Source organism: Cucurbita moschata, unplaced genomic scaffold, assembly GCF_002738365.1.
Source record: "Cucurbita moschata cultivar Rifu unplaced genomic scaffold, Cmos_1.0 Cmo_Scf00046, whole genome shotgun sequence".
NCBI lineage: Eukaryota > Viridiplantae > Streptophyta > Magnoliopsida > Cucurbitales > Cucurbitaceae > Cucurbita > Cucurbita moschata.
Window position 1 is genome coordinate 184,623 of NW_019268562.1, and position 18,082 is coordinate 202,704.

Sequence of the window (18,082 nt, forward strand, 5' to 3'; positions counted from 1 at the left end):
ATCTCTAAAGCCTTGTTGTGAGCAAGATACACCTTCCCAAAATTTTCATATTCAAAATTTACAAACAATTACTTGCTCAAAGAAGAATGAAAAGATACATTGGAATAAAAAATCTAGGATTCAACTCGATTATCCATACTAAGAATTAGAGTGTCCCTAATATCTGAGGTTGAATTTATAAAATTATTATCATCTCCAAATTTGTGACTATGTTTTCTTTGGTTTTGTGCAATCTGTTCGTATAACAACCCGATTTTGGATGCCTTGAATCACAGGTCACCACATACACTCAAAGTAAAAAGAGGAGGTAAATTTTTCTTTTGTAAAACCGTAGACAAAACGAATATTAAACTTTAAATATGCATTCAAAACCAAGATAAAAGTAATTTAAAGAGAAATATATATATATATATATAGAGAGAGTTGAGTCAAAACAATTTACAAAAAATACATAAATTTCAAGAAAGAGCCTTTAAAAAAACAAGAATAATATAGTGAGAAAAAATACTCACTAAGCAACCTATTTATAAGCTATTCTCGTACATATACTTAGGCTTCCACTATAATTCTTAGCCATTAACTTATCTCTAGTCTATTCTTGTCCTATAAGGTTTATGCACACAACTCTATACACTTCTACTCTAAAGAGTGCGTACTTATTAAGGTGCACTAAAACATGTGGCCCTTCTGAGATTCTTGGTCCTTATAAAGGGCTTTAAGATACATGACCCTCATGACGGGCGGGCTTTTTAAGATACATGACCCTCATGACGGGCTCTATGCATTACGTTTTCTTAGGTTTATCATCAACCTTGCGCCGATTACACCTAGAGTCACTGTGGCCCATGAAAATAGCCAAGGTTAAATCTTATAATCTCGATTTGACTACTTATAAATTAAAAGAAAAAGTTATAGCTGGCTAATGATTCCGTTGTGGCTACTAAGATATTTCTTTGGAAAGCTCTTATTAATTATGTGAAGCACGGGAGAGAAGGAGTAAGTATCTCGAGAGGTCAGAGGTCAGGTTTGCAAAAACCCATCCCTCTTGAGATATTTTTGCTTGAATACGACAAAATCCTAAGCTACAGCTTGAAGGATGATATTTGTGCCTACAATGCGACGACGTGGTCAATGCCAAAAAAATGACAGTCCACAGGCAGCGCCACGTCAACTTAAAAATAATACGATTTAATTACGTCTGATCACAAACATTTGGAAATAAACAGTGACAGCCGGTGCGGTGACGGTTCGTTTTAAGTCTCTTCCGGTAACAGCCCGGTAAGCATTAGGGGGCTTCAGTCACAGTCACAGTCACAGTCAGTCATAGTTGCTGTTTATTATCTTCAAAAACTGCAGCCATTCAGCTAAGAAATAAAATCCCAGTCTCCTCGTTCGAATCTCACCGACCTCGGCGAGTGTTGAGGGTTTTCTTTTTTATTTTTGTTGATTCGCTGTTGAGATTTTTGTCGTGAAGATTTTCGCATGGAGTCGATTGGTTGTAGTTTCACTTCCTTATCGCTTCCGCAATTTAGGGCCAATAGTTTTTCGATTCAGGAGCTGTTGTTTGGTCCTCGCCGAAGGCCTCAATCGCCGATTGTTCATGCATCGGTTTCTCAGAGCTTTCCGGCGTCTTCTCGCTTTCCGGAGCAGCGGAAATCTACTTCTCTTTCCGCTAGCGGCACCTTGATGGCCAAGTCCGCGCCGGTGTGTTGTTCTGTTTTCTTTTTTTTTTTTGTTTTTAATGGTGAATTCGAGTTGTTGATTATCTTGTCTCGAATGTTTCGTTGTGATTGAGATGAATATACTTGATTTACCAAAAGAAACTTCTCTCTAGGCCTTTGATTTACCAAAATATAGAACTTCACTGCTCAAAAATTCTTCCCCCCTCACGTTCTCTGCTTAAAACCAACCAGATGATCATATATAAGTCCATTCTGAAATAAATCCTGAAAAAAATTCCTCATAGTTTGTCTTCCTCTACAGAAGCTCTCAAGTTAGTGGATGCTGTTCGTGAAAAAAAGTGTTTACTATCTCCTTCTTTGATCCACTCACTTTGGAATTGAAATATATATTCATGATCATTGTTCTACTGAATAGCTGTACTATTTTTTTTCCAGGGTGTTAGAAATTTATTCTTCTTTCTTTAATATTTTGATATGCAGTCGAGAAGTGGTGTATACACAGTTGGTGACTTCATGACTAGGAGAGAGGAGTTGCATGTCGTAAAGCCCACAACCATTGTCGATGAAGGTAATTGAAATTTATGGATATTTTCTTCCAAACTATTGGAAAAATGTGGCTTATATTGTGTCTGTTTATGCATACAGCATTAGAAATTCTGGTGGAAAAAAGGATCACGGGATTTCCAGTAATTGATGACAATTGGAACTTGGTATCATTTCATTTCCCATATTTATAAGACAGATTTCTCTTCTATGGTTATGTGTTTATCTTGTTGCACTGTTTGCAAGTACTTCTGAAGTTGTTGAGTTCTGTCCAGGATTTTCCATCAAATTGTTTACGTGATTTGTCAAGCTTTTACTTTTCACACTATGGCTTGTATGATCATGAGAGAATCTAATTTGCAGTACTTCCCCATCCAGAATTAAATTGGGAATCCATTTTTAATGCTTATAATTTGTGTAAATGCTCATGTGAATTTCTTTGTGGACCCGTTTAACTGCGTATGATTGATTCAAGTGGCCTAACATTGGATATTCGATCATCGACCCTCATAATAGAAATTACTTCATGATGTAGGTTGGCGTAGTTTCAGACTATGACTTGTTAGCGCTAGACTCCATCTCAGGTATATTTGAAATTTCTTGTTATTCCTGTCAACATGTTGTATACTTCCACTCTTTGCCACTACCATTGTTTATCCTGTTTGAAAAAGATTGCTTAGCTATGATTGTTTTTCAGCGAAGTTACCGAAAGCATAAGAAGAGGGAATTTAGCTTTTCTAGTATCATTTATCACTCGTGAATTATGTTAGCCATCACCTTAAGCTGAGAATATTTGAGGTTGGAGAAGAGGGTGAAGAATGTAGCAAATTCTTGTTATTGTGAAATTTGAGTAATTCTTTGATCTCAAAGAAAAGTGACTAATTTCCTTTTCTATATTACAAATAATTTAGTAATTTGACGAAATTGGTATGACTGCACTTATACAAGTTCCAAGTCAATGTTATAATTAGGTGGTGGAAGGACAGATCCAAGTATGTTTCCTGAAGTTGACAGGTCCTGGAAAGTATGCAATTACCTCCTTTTCTGGCGTTTATTTGCAGTTATTTTGTTTCACATCTTTTCCCATGTTCCTGATGACTTTATTTGTGCAATGATTTCATCCAAGTATTAAAAGAAGTAGAAAACTCAACTTTATATATAAAAAAAAAAGTAGATAAAGTAAAAGTTACTGATTAGTTCGTTGAAAAGCGCTTTATTTCACGAGTTTTAAGTCACAAATGCCACCAACAGGTCAGGCTATATTTGCAAGAAGCATGAATTTAAGTTTTACTGGTTAAAGATTTCTTTCTCAAGCATAGTGTTTATTTCTCACTGATCACTGATTTAGGCCTTGATTTGTCTCTTCATTTATGCTTTTGATTCTTTTTTGTTCATGAACCTCGGTGTCGGATTTGACAACGGGCAAATGAAGGGTAAACTATGCATTTTAACAAAATAATTATGCTTTTTCCTACTTTTCATGGTACAAATGACCAAAAACCTTTGATAATTCTGACTTCAAATTCATGTTAATCTGTCATTTACTTATTTCAATAGTCTGCTACTCACTAGTTTGTAGAGGACATGAAATGGAAGTGATTTCTCTAATCCAAAATCATCCTTGTAGACATTCAATGAGGTACAAAGGCTCCTCAGCAAAACTAACGGAAAGGTGATCGGCGATTTGATGACACCGGCGCCTCTTGTTGTTCGAGAAACCACCAATCTTGAGGATGCTGCTAGGTTAAAACATGCTTGTCTCTTTCCGTGTATCTTCCCAACTGTTGTCTGGTGTCAGAATTTGAAGCATTCCTTTCTGTTTACCAAATGCAGATTATTGCTTAAGACAAAGTATCGCCGGCTACCAGTGGTAGATGCCAAGGGAAAGCTGGTAAGAGATCTATTCTTCTACTGGTTCTAATTTGAATGAATGGTTGAGTTGTTGTAGTGTGTAGCGTAAAATGATGAAAGCTTTATTAATGAAGGTTGGAATTATTACAAGAGGCAATGTGGTAAGAGCTGCTCTACAAATGAAGCATGCCCAAGAAAACTGAACATCATTTTCTCAAATCATGCATGCTGTTAGTTAGCAAACAGGATTCTGAAGTGCAATCATACAGTTTTGGCTCATGATTGTATGAACATCATCATGATTATATTGTGTTGTAGTTGGTGATTTGAGCAAGCTGTAGAAGTTGGGAATTTGGTATTAGACCAGACTTTTAAAGTGTCAAATAGGCATCAGGCTATTCAAAGTTTGTATCTTTCTATTACTTTTAATGCTCAAGCTTGAAATTAAATCTTTGTATTCAATACAAAATTAAAATTCTAAACATTTATTGCTTTGGGTATGAATTAAACTCTAATCTAATCTAAGGCAGAGTCCAGGAGTAGGTAAAATTTTGAATTATGGTTAATTTTAGCGTATCTTGTTAAGCGACGGTGCTACTTTAATACATGAAAGGGCTGCCTTAAATACTCTTGGATAAATTGATTATAAGTCTGATTATTTACTGAATTGTAATTTAGAAAGCTGTGTAATTACATCTTTTAAGTACCACTAATTTTCTTGTGAACAGTTTTTTTCCTTTTTTAATGGTCTAACGATAAACTAAATCCATCGTGGACTAGTAAAAAAGTGGCGACCGACCCATGGTTCAAGTTCCAAATCAACAATAGGTATATGAGAAGGGGTGAATTCCATTTTATAAGATTATGTTCTCTACTCTTTATTTGGTCAAGACAATAGGTATATTGAATTAGCTACAAAAGTCGTTATTGTCCATGCGAATTAACAGGTATGACAAGTCGTTATTGTCCCCGTGTATGCGATACCTCTACTCACATTTTTACACGTGAACAACTTGGATTCAATCATTTGTATCAATAGTGTTACCAAGTTAAGAAACCAAACTTTTCTCATATACTAAATAATGTTTAGGTTATTACTTAAGATGTTCCTCCCGTGTGTCAACTACATGTTCAAAATTACATTAATATCCTTTGAATGTTTTATAATAATAGATAATATAGAATTCGTATTAAATTGTTATTAAGAATTAAATAATTCAATTCAAATATTTATAACATAAATCTTTAACCTTTCATCCAGCTTGTTTTGCAACAAATGTCTCCCACAAATTTATGGTCAAGCTAAGACGGTGAATAGAACATTATCCACTTTGTTTAATATTTCCTTAGAGAAATACTAGAATGATAGAGTTAATCGATAGTACAACTAAATGTTGACCTTTTGATACAGGGGGTAACTCGCACGTGTAGTTCTTACGGAGGAGAGCTAGTAGGAGCCATCCTATCCTAATAGTGTATATTTGGAGCTCAGTATGAAATCCTATTTTCTTGCAAGACCCGTTCTGTATATTTGGAGCTCAGTATGAAATCCTATTTTCTTGCAAGACCCGTTTAGATAAGGGAAAACTCCAGATATTGCTTCCAAGTAAGATCCTTGTGTTGACCCTTTCCTGAACCAGAACTCGGGTGAGAGGAAAAGGACATCAAAATGTCCCACCAATAAAGTGAGGGCTTTTCGGACTTTCCCCACCCCCCTTTTTCCATTCTTCCTTCCCCTCTCATTCCCACTTTTTCAATAAATCAGCCCCGCTCCCTAAAGTCAGTAAAGAGCCCTTCTCTGATAAGGAAGGAAACGAAAGAATCTCAATTTGACGACAAATCTGGTCCGATGTTATAGATTTAATCCTAAAACATCTTTTAGATTTATTAACCATTTTCAAGCAGCTTTGGTCATTTTGATGCCAATTCAAAAGCTTGAGTTTCTCAATAAGCTTCATAATCTTCATAATGTTGACCTTTCCTTCTTAGTCAAGCGTTGCTTCTATCTCGAGCCAATCGTAGTTGATAATCATTTTTATACTCTAGATGTTGGCTCTCGACCTCAAGTACTGAAAAGTAGTTGGTCAATGTTTTGACGTTCTAAGTATCAGTTAATTGACTTTACGTTCAACCAACTTTAGTTTTAGTGAGAGAAGGTCAACGTAAGGAATACTAGAGTCGTAGTGATGGAGAGTTTTAATATGACTTGTTTCATCTTTGTCGAGACCCATATCGTTTTCATTGAAGAGTATAATGTGGGCATGTTCATAAATCATTCTTGAAAACTGTGTATGTAGAGACCATAAATAAAACTTGTTATACAAGTTAACGAAGTTCTATTACCATGTTAAATCAAAATATTCTACTTTATACGATGGAAGTTGAAAAACGGGAAGAAAATACAATTATATTTTAGTGCATTGATAATAACTCTAATTTCTACACTAAATGAAGTAAATTTAACCAATCGAGTTACATATTACACAATGTATCGTTACATAGTTAATGACTCTTATTTATATACTAAACCAAGTAAACGGTTAACGAATTAAGGTTGAAAATATATATTATATCATTACAATAAGTATATCTTAACATCTTTATACCCTTTTTCTTTCTTATTATCTTTAAAATTTTCACTCGCAACAACTCGTAAAAAACTTTTGAATATTTTAAATTATATCGTCTTATTGATAGGATAATCGAGTATGGACCGTAAATTTTCATGGGTAAAAGAATGTATATTAATTATTATTGGGAATAAGTTTTTTTTTTTTTTGCTAAATTAATTAAAAATATATATATTTTGTCTAAAAAAATATTCCTGCACAGTTTTAATAATACCCTTCAACTCTTAAAAAAAAAAAAAAACATTACTTGGTTTTGGATAGAAATTATTAGTATTTTATTTCAAAAATACTCTTAAATTAAAAAAATCATTGATACCTCTCCACTAAAAAAAATTAAAAAATATCCTTACTTTTAGTATTATATTTAAAAATACCCATTAAATTTTAAAAGTAGCATTAACACCCTTTGCCTTTATAAAAAAAATTAAAAAAATGGTATGTTGACACCTTATAAATTATCTCCAAACCTTTCAATATTACTTTATATATTTTTTATTTTTTTTAAATGTTTAAAAGTGTTTTTTAAAAAGTTTGGTGTTTTTCAAATTAAAAAAAATTAAGGGTATTGATGAAAATTTTAAAAACTCGAGGGTATTTTTGAAATATTTTTTAATGTTACGGTATTTTTTAAACTTTTTGAAAGTTTTAAGGATATTTTTGAAACAAGGTGTTAGGTTTTCCATCCAAAATTAAAGTTAACTGTATTTTGTGAATTTTTTTTTAGTTTAAGGGTATTTTTGTGTAACCCTATTTTTCTGCTAAAATAGAATCGCTACCATATGCATGACTTGATCTTTTTATGTATAAACATTCATTTTAAATAGTTCGTAAACGATGTCATGGACTTACACGTTAAAAATAAAATCCTTAAATCAATCTAAAAACATATAAGAAACAAAAATAAACAATGTCCAAAAACTAGAAGACAACACAATGCACTAATCTAACTAAAGACTAATAAATAAGATGAAATGCAACTACTCTAACACCAGTTCCATGGTCTTCGTGCATCGCCTCTGTCATCCGTACAGAAGTGTCTTGTCTTTGTTTGAAATGTACCGTACAAAAGTGTCTTGTCTTTGTTTGAAATGTAAGAGGAGCACATGACTTGAGTATTTTAAGAAATACTCCGCAAGTGACACATCACTGTTGGGGTCAGGTAATGCAAACACACACATGATGTGACTTGTCTTTTAAAACAATATAGCATGACCTTAAGCTTTTTCACTATCCGAGAAGTGTTGGATGTGTGGTACCTCCCCACACATGGCCCACGCACACTTGCATGGAGCCACCAAGCGGGCTCATATACATACCCCTTGAGTCTGGCTTCGTCAAGCTAAATGTGCTGACGCGTCGCCGGATACCACAAAAGGAAAAAGCCCACATGATATCATGACGAACATAAATATCGAAGGTACGCATCTGTACTAACATAACATAACATAACAGGGAAGTATACTGATACACATGAGCACACAATAATGCATGAGGTCCCAACATTTTTCCATTTTCATTATCATTTAATACAATTCCACTAGCATCTTCTTCATATCATTTCTCATAATATTTAACGTATCATTTATCATAACTTTCATGCATATGCCGGAGTTGTATTTCATGCTAGTTCATCGTTTTGCATGTCAATCATGTCATATCATTCATGTCGCACATATATCATATCATAATGTTTTCATGTTTAAGACATAACAATCCACATCATGCACATTTCATATCATATATCATAACAGTCACATAACATATCCCGAGCATGTCTTCAACATATCATATCATAAAATATCAATTCATTTCATAACAATTTGCATATACGGGCATATGACACGTGCAAAGCCACGAGCACGTGTCATCATGTAACATACAATTATAACCAGACAACAGTAGTGCCACTTACTTGGTTGGCCTAAGCGGAAGCTACTACGACTCCTTGATGCTAGTGCTACTTAATGCTGCTCTCTGAAATTTAATTCTACTTAAGGAGTCCAACAACCATAGATTAGAACTCAGGTGAGAATTGACTCACCTAATTTTGTATAAAATAATTTTAAACATATTCTTAATAATTTAAACGAGCTAAACCTAATTATGCATAAAAACTTACTCCTAATAATTTAAACTAACCAAGCCTGATTATGCATACATCATTTAAATTAGTTCCAAAAATATAACTAGCCAAAAGGTAGTCGTACTAACCTTAAATGCTTTGAAGAATTGAAATTAGGAGGAAAGGCAAAAATTTAACTAGCCAAAAGGTAGTCGTACTAACCTTAAACGCTTTCGAAGAATTGAAATTAGGAGGAAAGGGTCCGAACGTATCAAACTCAAGCCAGATCAGCCAAGATGTTGACCTTGAGCTGTCAAAAAGTGTATTCTCTGACTGGTTTTGAACCGTTCAAGTAGGACACTAAAATGAAGTGAGGGACCTCCCTTTTGTAGTGGAGGCCAACCTCCCACGGTTGGGATTTATGCCCTAAAGTCTCGTAATTAATTATTTAGTTTTTAACAATAATTTTTATTATTTTTATTTGTAATTTAATTGTTATCCATTGTATGAAAATCCAAGGTTATTAATGTAATCTTGAACAGTATGTGGTTGACATACTAGAGGATCGTGTTCAAGTAATAACCTAAAGAGTCTATAGTATATGGATAAGGTTGGGTGACTTATCCTGGTAACATATTGATACAACCCACTTTGTAATCGTTACAAATGATTTGATCCAAATCGTTCATGTGGAGACATGTAAGTGGGGGTATACTATACAATGAGTTTGCATAAAACTGGACCAAGAAATATTTAATCACTCTTTATAAGTCCATTAATTGAGAAGATTAATATTTCACATGATGATCATATGCAACTCAATCTTAATCTTGAGTGAGTTATGAACTTCTACCTATGAGGGCTTGTCCTTTGATTTACATGGGCGAGAATAGCCTATTCAACATGCCTACTATTTTGGGACTTGACCAAATAGGGAGTTGGGAACATAATATCATAAAATGTAATTAACTCATTTCCATATAAAGAGAGTAGATGAGTTGTTCTCTTAAATCCTGATTTTGGGACTTAAACAATGGGGCCCCACCCTCGCATTGGCCCAAGAGGGACTTGGTTTATGATTGGATCATACACAAATTGTTCATTAGAGAATCAGTGGTACTTAAGGTGAAAGATGTAATTATAAGGGTAAAACGGACTTTTGACCCAACTGTAATTATGAACAACTCGTGAAGGATCGACTTGCTTGTAATGATTATATCAATGGACATAACTTGTCTTACAGTGCACAAGTGTGCAACTCTAGGTCTAGAGTGAAGTGACCTATAGTTAATGAATGGAAATTGATTAACTAAAGAGTTTAATTAATTAATTTTATATCATTGGAGTTTATAATCTGTAGGTCCATAAGGTCCCTTGCTAGCTCATAGTAACGCTAAAAGGTTCAATTTATTTGAAAGAAAATTTGAAGTGTTCAAATTGATATTTAATACATTAGATATATTAAATATGAAGGAGAAAATAAATTTAATTTGAAATGTCAAATTAATATTAATATATTAGATTTATTAAATAAATACAGAAAATATATTTAATTCGAAGATTCAAATTAATATTAATATATTAGTTTTTTTTTTTATTTTTTAATTTTTTGGTTAATTTTTGGGTTATTACATTGAAAAGCTATGTAGACTAAGGGGCAAGGACTTGGAATTCGAGGTGGGAGACTGCGTTCTTAAAAGTAGCACTCATGAGAGGGGTGCTTAGGTTTTGTGAAAAGAGGAAGCTATATAAGGATCGGGCTGACTCGATGACTCTAAAATACGGGTAAATTTTTCACAAAATAAAACAACCCAATTTAAAACATAACATACATTATATTTATATTATATCAAAATAAAGTTTATACAAAGTATTTTAAAACACAATACAATAGTTAAAACTCAATGTGGGACGGCACAAAAGGGTTAAAGGACGACGGGTGATGTTTGTCTATGACACCTACTCCAGAGTACACTCCCAACCTCGACCAGCTCCTTATTACCTAAAAAAAATGGAGAACAAGGAATGAGTACAAGACTCAGTAAGCAGCCTACTTGTAGGTTCTTAATCGTGTCCTTGATATGCTAGAGTACCACACTTTTTCTTTTCTTGTTCTTGTTCTTGTCATAAGTTCTTGTTATCTTTCTTAATTCATTCTCCAAGATACTCCCTTTAGGACTTACGGTACTAGACATAAACTTGTCATCCTATGTCCAAGGCTTCATGCATTCCAAGCGACACAACTTTAATACCTATGCTCAAGGCTTCATACGTTCCAAGCAACATAGTCTAAGTCATATGCATGATGTACCGTGGGAGGTCTTAGGAGGTTCTTGATTCATGGCTAGGGTAACTAACTCTCTTCTTGCTCCATCGTGGCCATAGGTTACTCCCCATGATAGACAATAAAGCTTACATGATCGATGCATGCATGAACATGGCATAATCATAAAGGTCGCGTGCATCGATGCATACATGAACATGACATCCTGCAAAATTATTAGGTACCCATAACATGGCGTAGGGCATCTCATCTAGGTGAGAGAAATGAGGTATGGGCCACAATTGGACATGCTTAGAATATTACCTAACATTTTTTAATTTTCATTTTTGAGGACTTTGGTCCCTCATCTTTGAGTGATACCTAGCATTCTTCTTATCTTAGTAATTGTAAAGCTTGTTTGGTAACGTTCTTGGTTCTTAATCTTGTAATTTTCTGAGGTTCTTATTTTCTTGATGCATAAGGTGTAACATGCATTCATAATCATATGAACCCATAATATCTAGCATAGGAAGTCATAATTTTGTAATGGATTTTTTAGAGGGTTCTAGAAGTGATAAAGCAACTCTAATCCTCAGCCCAACGATCCAAGCTTTTGTTGAAGCAATAACCCTTGAATCAAAATAATTAACACCTCCTTATATAAAATTCGGATCAACTAAGAGATAAGACTAGAATTAGATTACCTCTTATGATCGAAGATCTAGAAGTAAGATTTGAAAACCTTGTTCTAAATTGAGTCACTCCACAATCGAATTTGATCAAGAATGGCTTGGATGCAATTCTACCACAAGAATTGCTTGAAACTTAGAAATGACAAATATGATGCTCAGATTTCTAAGGGAAACGTCTTTTGAGATTTGAATTACATCCATCCACGAATCTGATTTTTACCTAACATATTGTGGGTACTTAGAAATGACAAATATGATGCTTAGATTTCTAAGGAAAACGTCTTTTGAGATTTGAATTACATTCATCCACGAATCTGATTTTTACCTAACATATTGTGGGTATTTATAGTCTCCCAACAAAAGACATTTGTGACTGGAATTTAATCCCGATCCCCTTTAATCTCCACAAAAGACGAAGTCAAATTGACCATTTGACCCTTACATAATTTATGAAATTAAAAATAATACTTCCCAACAAATGTTGATGTGTTGAGTGGCTAAGAAGATAGACTTGAAATCAATTGCGGTTTGCCTGTTAACATTTTTTTAATCTCTTGGCAATAGGTCCATATGTTTCCTTTAAGCGTTTCTTAAGTTCCATCTAGGTTTGGGTTTTGCTCCAACCGACTTGAGGTCTTGAGCTTATCCTCAAGTCATATAAAATAGTCCCTATAGAAAATGGTTGGTAATTTGGAGCATGTCTAGACCTTGAGTTAGGATATGAATACTTGTTTCATTTTCAGGAACTATGTCTTAGGGGTTGTCATGTCATGCCTTGTGTTCCCTGAAAACTCTTTCAAAGTAACCCTTAATTTTCTCCCCATGAGTGTATAGGTGGCGTTATCATAATTGTGGCATCCTGCTGGCAAATCGTGATGCAGGACATCTCATTTAGGTGAGGGAAATAATAAGTCCATCGTGGTATCCTGCCAATGGTCCATATAGCATAGCATCCCACCTAAAGAGGAATAGGGGTCTCGTGGTACACTTTGTGATGGGAGATATCGGTTACTCTAGGCATGGATCCTAACAACTTATTAAGCATGCCATTTGCATTAACCTAGGTGTTTCCTTGCATTCTTGGGGATCCTAGGTTTATGCATAACGTCTTGGGTCGCTTGGAACTTATAAGTTCTTCTTAAGAATACTTGTACCGGTTTGATCTTGCATTGTGGAAATGATTGAGTTTACTCTTGAACTCGTAAGAAAAGCGGTGTAGCAATTAGGCTTAGGTCGAGTTTGACCGAACCACTCTAAAACTAAGGTGTTATATTTTCTAACTTTTTCCTATTTAATTTCAACATTATTATTGTGATTTATTGCATGTTATGAGTCTTTCATAATTGTGTATGTTTTGACTTAACTATTTTGTTGTATTAATTATTATTTCTACTCATTTCTAAAAAGTTTCATAGTTAGAAGAATTAAGCACGCTTTAAATAATTTTATTGTTAAAACCCTATTTACCCTAAAGAGGTGTCATACCAATCCAACAATTGGTATAAGAGCATGTCGCTGTTATAGATTTTTTTTATATAAACTTTATTTTTATTGTTAAAACCCTATTCATCCTCCTTTATGGTTTATGGTTGCCATACCAAGTATAAGAGCATGTTGGCTGTTATAAATTTTTTATATAAACTTTATTGTTAGAACTTATGACAAACCTCTGTGTTAATAATGGTTTTAGTGAAGGACGATCATTCTCTAGTTTCAATGGAACAAATTATACTCATTGGAGAGCTAGAAAATCAATTAGAATTAAGTATTAGTAGAAGTCCTTATGTTCCAATAGAAATTGTTTATATTATTAAGGTGCCTGAAATGAGAAATTTGATGAGCCGAAAAAAAAAATGTTTTTGAATGCTAGTGCTATAAATTGTCTGTATTGTACCATAATAATGATGAATTTAACCGAGTATGCATGTGTTCTTACGCATATGAAATTTGGAAAACTCTTGAAATAACTCCGGAGGGAACAAATCAAGTTAAATAAACAAAAATTAGCATAATAAACTATTTAAAATTGATGCAAATGAATCTATTGGTGATATGTTTACTAGATTTACTAATATTCTAAATGCTTTGAAAATTTTTGAAAAAGTATATTCTACCTCCGAAGATGTAAGAAAAATTTTAGGTCTCTACCTAAAAGTTGAGAGGCAAAAGTGACGGCGATTCAATGAGCAAATGATCTCACAAGCCTTACTTTGATGAACTTGTTGGTTCTCAATGAGATTACCATGAAATAGCACATGGAAGAGGAATCCAAAAAGAAGAAAAGTATAGCCCTAAAATCCATCAATTTCTAATGTGATCCTTCGTGCTCCTTCATGGTAATCTCATGTGTCATGGGAGAACCAACAAATTCATAAAATGAAGTTTTGTGAGAGATCGTTGGCTGCTTCTTGAATCACTGTCAATTTTGCCTCCCAACATTTAGGTAGAAATCTAAGAATGTTCTAAAGAATTTTTCTTAGATCAGAGATAAATATAGTTTTCCAAGATTTTTCAAAACATTTAGAATATTAGTAAATCTAGTAAACATATCACTAATAGATTTATCTGCATTCATTTTAAATAGTTCATAATTATAAACTAACATACTAATTTTTGTTTTTTAACCTAAGTTGTTCCCTATGTTACTTAGAGAGTTTTCCAAATTTCATAAGTCAAAGAACACATACATCCTCTATTAAATTCATACTTAAAGACACAACAAAGTCAATTTATAGTACTAGAACATTTTTTCATAATGTTCATCAAATTCCTCTTCTATTTTAGACACCTCAATATTATTAACCGTTTTTATTGGAATGTAAGGACCTTTCCTAACATTTAACTATAATGGATAATCAACCGATTGCAAACAAATTTCCTAGCTTTTTAACGAGTATAATTTGTTCCATCAAAATAAGGAAGTCTAAAGGTTATTGTCCTCACTAAAACCATTATTAACACGTGGTTTGTCATAAGTTCTAATAATAAAGTTTATATAAAAAATCTATAGGAGCAACGCTCTTATTGTTAGATCGGTATGACAGCTCTAAAGGAGTGAACAATGTTTTAACAATATTTAAGCATGCTTAATCTTTCTAATTATGAAACTTTTTAGAAATGAGTAGAAGATAATAATTAATACAACCAAGTCAAAACAATAAATACATTTGAAAGACACATGCAATAAATCACAATAATAATCTTAAAATTAAATAGAAAAGATTTGGAAAATCTAACACCTTAATTTTAGAGTAGGTCGGGTCCACTCTCCAAGTGCCTCTTAGAAATTTAAATAAAGAACTTTCTTGACTCTTTCCACGAATCAAAGCCCAACCATTACACCGCTCTTTTTACGAGTTCGAGAACAAACTCAATCATGTCTACGACTCACTCTCAAACCGTTACAAGTGTTGAAATTTTGTAAGAACACACCACAACTGATATGAACCAAGAGACATCAATCATACGATATACTTCAATGAAGATGTGAAGAAAATGTTGTCAAAATTATCAAAAGAGGTTGCAATTCATGCCACATTGAAGAGGAATGAAGTTTGATGGTTATAAATTTTGGGTGGGTTACAATTGAGAGTTATTGTATTTTAAGACTTTTAATTTACTTTAGGTTACAATTACATAATGGTTAATTATGACCATTAAGTATGAATGTTACAACTTTTGGAATGCCTTTAATAGTTTCATTTTGAGGCTATATAAAGCCATGTATGTTGTATTTGTAAGGTAGATTTGAAAAATATATTAAAAGAAGCATTTGTGCTTTTCTTTATGGCTAAGTATCTTTGCAATTCTATGTAGTTTAGATTGCATGTAGAATCATTCAAGCTCGACATGATCAATCTTGCTTGTGGAGTGATTTGAATCTCAAGCAAGCGTTCTTGCCTTGAGATATTTGATCAACAAGAATCATTCAAGCTAGACATGATCGATCTTGCTTGTAGAGTGATTCGAATCTCAAACAAGCGTTCTTCTTGCCTTGAGATATTCGATCAACAAGGTAATCCGAATCTTATTCCCCTTGTATTGATTCCTTATGTTATCAACAACTCTCTAAAAGAGTAAATTTACAAGTTAAACACTCCAAACTATTTTCTCACAATACAATAAAAATCTCTCAGGAATAAATTAAAAAAAAAATTAAAAGCTCCAAAAGAATAACCACGAAGGGTTTAGAAAATGAAAGTTGTATATCAAAATATGAGGAGTAGATGAGTTTAAATGGAGAAAGTGGAAAAAAATAAGAATCATTATAGACCATTAAATGGTTTTATGCCAGAAATTGAATGAGAAATTAAAGGTAAATAATAAGAAAATTTTCAAAATTTATTATTATTATTATTAAAATATAATAATATAATATAAAATTAATTAAAATTAATGTGGGTAATAGTCAAATTCAAATTTCCAAATTTATTATAAAAACAATAAGAACGAGTTAATTCAAAATTCAAAATTTATTATAAATATAATATAATAATAATAATAATAATAATAATAAATAAATAATAGGTGAGTAACATTACATTTTCAAAATTATATAAAATATAATAATATAATGTGAGTAAAGATTTTTTCTTTTTATTTTTTTAATTCAAATGACATATCATGTTTATTTCTATTTTTCATAAGTAATTAAAAAAAAAAAAAACTCTACCGTTGGAGTTATACTTCATTTTCAAATAGATATTTTGAAAGATGTTGATAGTTTTTCAATATTATCTTATATAGGCGGTTTTGTGATCATTTTACCTTCATCAAAAGGGCTCCCTTTCGATTGTATATCTTGAAGAACGGGCTAACTATCTCCACTTTACTACCTTCTTCAGTTATTTGACCAAGGCTAATATTATTGCTCTCCAAACTCGGGATGTAAAACACCTTGTTTAATAGATGTTGATCGTCGTTCTTACACTGGAACAAGATAGATCATTTGCCTTGGATTGGTACAATTGATCTGTCGCAAAGTTTCATGTTTCTAATTAACTTCTCATCGAGCTTCTTGAACACTGCTCGATCTCCGATCATGTGGTTACTTGCTCCATTGTCTAGGTACCACATGCTAGTCTCCACTTGGTCTTCTCCATATGTGAAGAGGTCCACCATAACCTTTTCTTCATTGAGCACCACCAATAGATTGGGCATTTCCTCGACCAACATTAATGTGGGCTCTTCATCATCTGAGAACATGAGGTTTGCCTCCTCATCGCACTCCTTGTGACACTCTGTCGCATAATGCTCATATTTTCCACAAGAGAAATACTTGATCGTACGCTTGTCCTTCTGAGGGTTGGCATTTTCATGAGTTTGTGAGGTATTATCGCAACCTCCTCTACCATCACGTCCACGACCTCTTTTTTCTTTGTTATGGCTGCCACGTCTGCTCGTACCTAAAAAAGAAGAGTCATCTGGATCTTTCTTTTTCGTCCATGCGAGCCACTACTCATGTGTGAGTAAGAGATATTTCTCCTCCTCTTTGTCTTCGTAGCCATGAAGTCTCTCTTTATAGACCTTAAGACGACCAACAACCTCCTCAACCGAAATGTTCTTGAGGTTGTCGAACTGCGTAATGGAGGTAAAAATCTGCATGAATCTTGGGGGAACAACTCGAAGGAACTTTTTAACGACGGAGATCTCCTCCACCATGTCATCTAATGAATGGATGTTGCTGACATTGTCAAGTTCATGGCAAAGTCATCTATTGACTCACCGTCCTTCATTATTTGCTTTCTTCATGGCAAAGCCTCGAACTCACTCTTCAAGATCTACACCTTCGCTTCCTTGACACGTTCCACACCCACATTCATTGTTTGCAGCGACTCTCACATTACCTTTGTCGAGTCCTTCTCTGCCAACATTAGAAGAACGTCCTTCAAGAATGCTTGGTAGATGGCGACAAGAACCATCCTGTCCTTACGCTCCTCAACTTCATCACCATGTTTGATGGCATCCCACACGCCCTGTGCTTGTAAGTTAACACGCATCTTTATCAACCATATTGCATAGTTACTCTTTGTGAGTAACAGGTACTGGAGCATTACACTCCCCTCTGTTCTACTCCTTGTCGTCGTCACATCTCCTTCGACAACTTTGCGTGGTGATGGCATTTATTTCGGCATCCTAACTTTGATACTAAATGTTGGAATGACCCACGATCGAAATAGGTCGAAACAAATAACTGAAGCGAAAAAACAACTTGAGGGGAGAGAACCTTTGAATATAGGAACCTTAAGCACTTAACTTTTCAATTGTCTTTGTTTTTGTGTAAATAATATACATCTCATGATTATTTACCGTGAAGAAACCAATAACTTCTAAACAATTATCCTAAAATTGTTCTAGGT

At 33.6% G+C, this 18,082-nt stretch overlaps 1 protein-coding gene across 1 annotated transcript; it reads left to right on the forward strand.

Annotated features, from left to right (window-relative positions):
- Positions 1 to 1,318: 1,318 nt before the first annotated feature.
- LOC111434810 (CBS domain-containing protein CBSX1, chloroplastic-like) lies at positions 1,319 to 4,580 on the forward strand. The gene is made up of 8 exons (XM_023072194.1): positions 1,319 to 1,704; positions 2,163 to 2,250; positions 2,328 to 2,392; positions 2,761 to 2,809; positions 3,197 to 3,249; positions 3,853 to 3,968; positions 4,059 to 4,116; positions 4,211 to 4,580. The coding sequence occupies exons 1-8, from the start codon at positions 1,483 to 1,485 to the stop codon at positions 4,277 to 4,279; spliced, it is 720 nt and encodes a 239-aa protein (XP_022927962.1). The 5' UTR covers positions 1,319 to 1,482; the 3' UTR covers positions 4,280 to 4,580.
- Positions 4,581 to 18,082: the final 13,502 nt, after the last annotated feature.

Excerpts from the sequence above, each read along its gene's own strand:
- LOC111434810 (XM_023072194.1), top strand. The coding sequence starts at position 1,483 with ATGGAGTCGATTGGTTGTAGTTTCACTTCCTTATCGCTTCCGCAATTT. Across the intron at positions 1,705-2,162 it reads TGATGGCCAAGTCCGCGCCG|TCGAGAAGTGGTGTATACAC; the intron begins GTGTGTTGTTCT and ends TTTGATATGCAG. Across the intron at positions 2,810-3,196 it reads AGCGCTAGACTCCATCTCAG|GTGGTGGAAGGACAGATCCA; the intron begins GTATATTTGAAA and ends TGTTATAATTAG.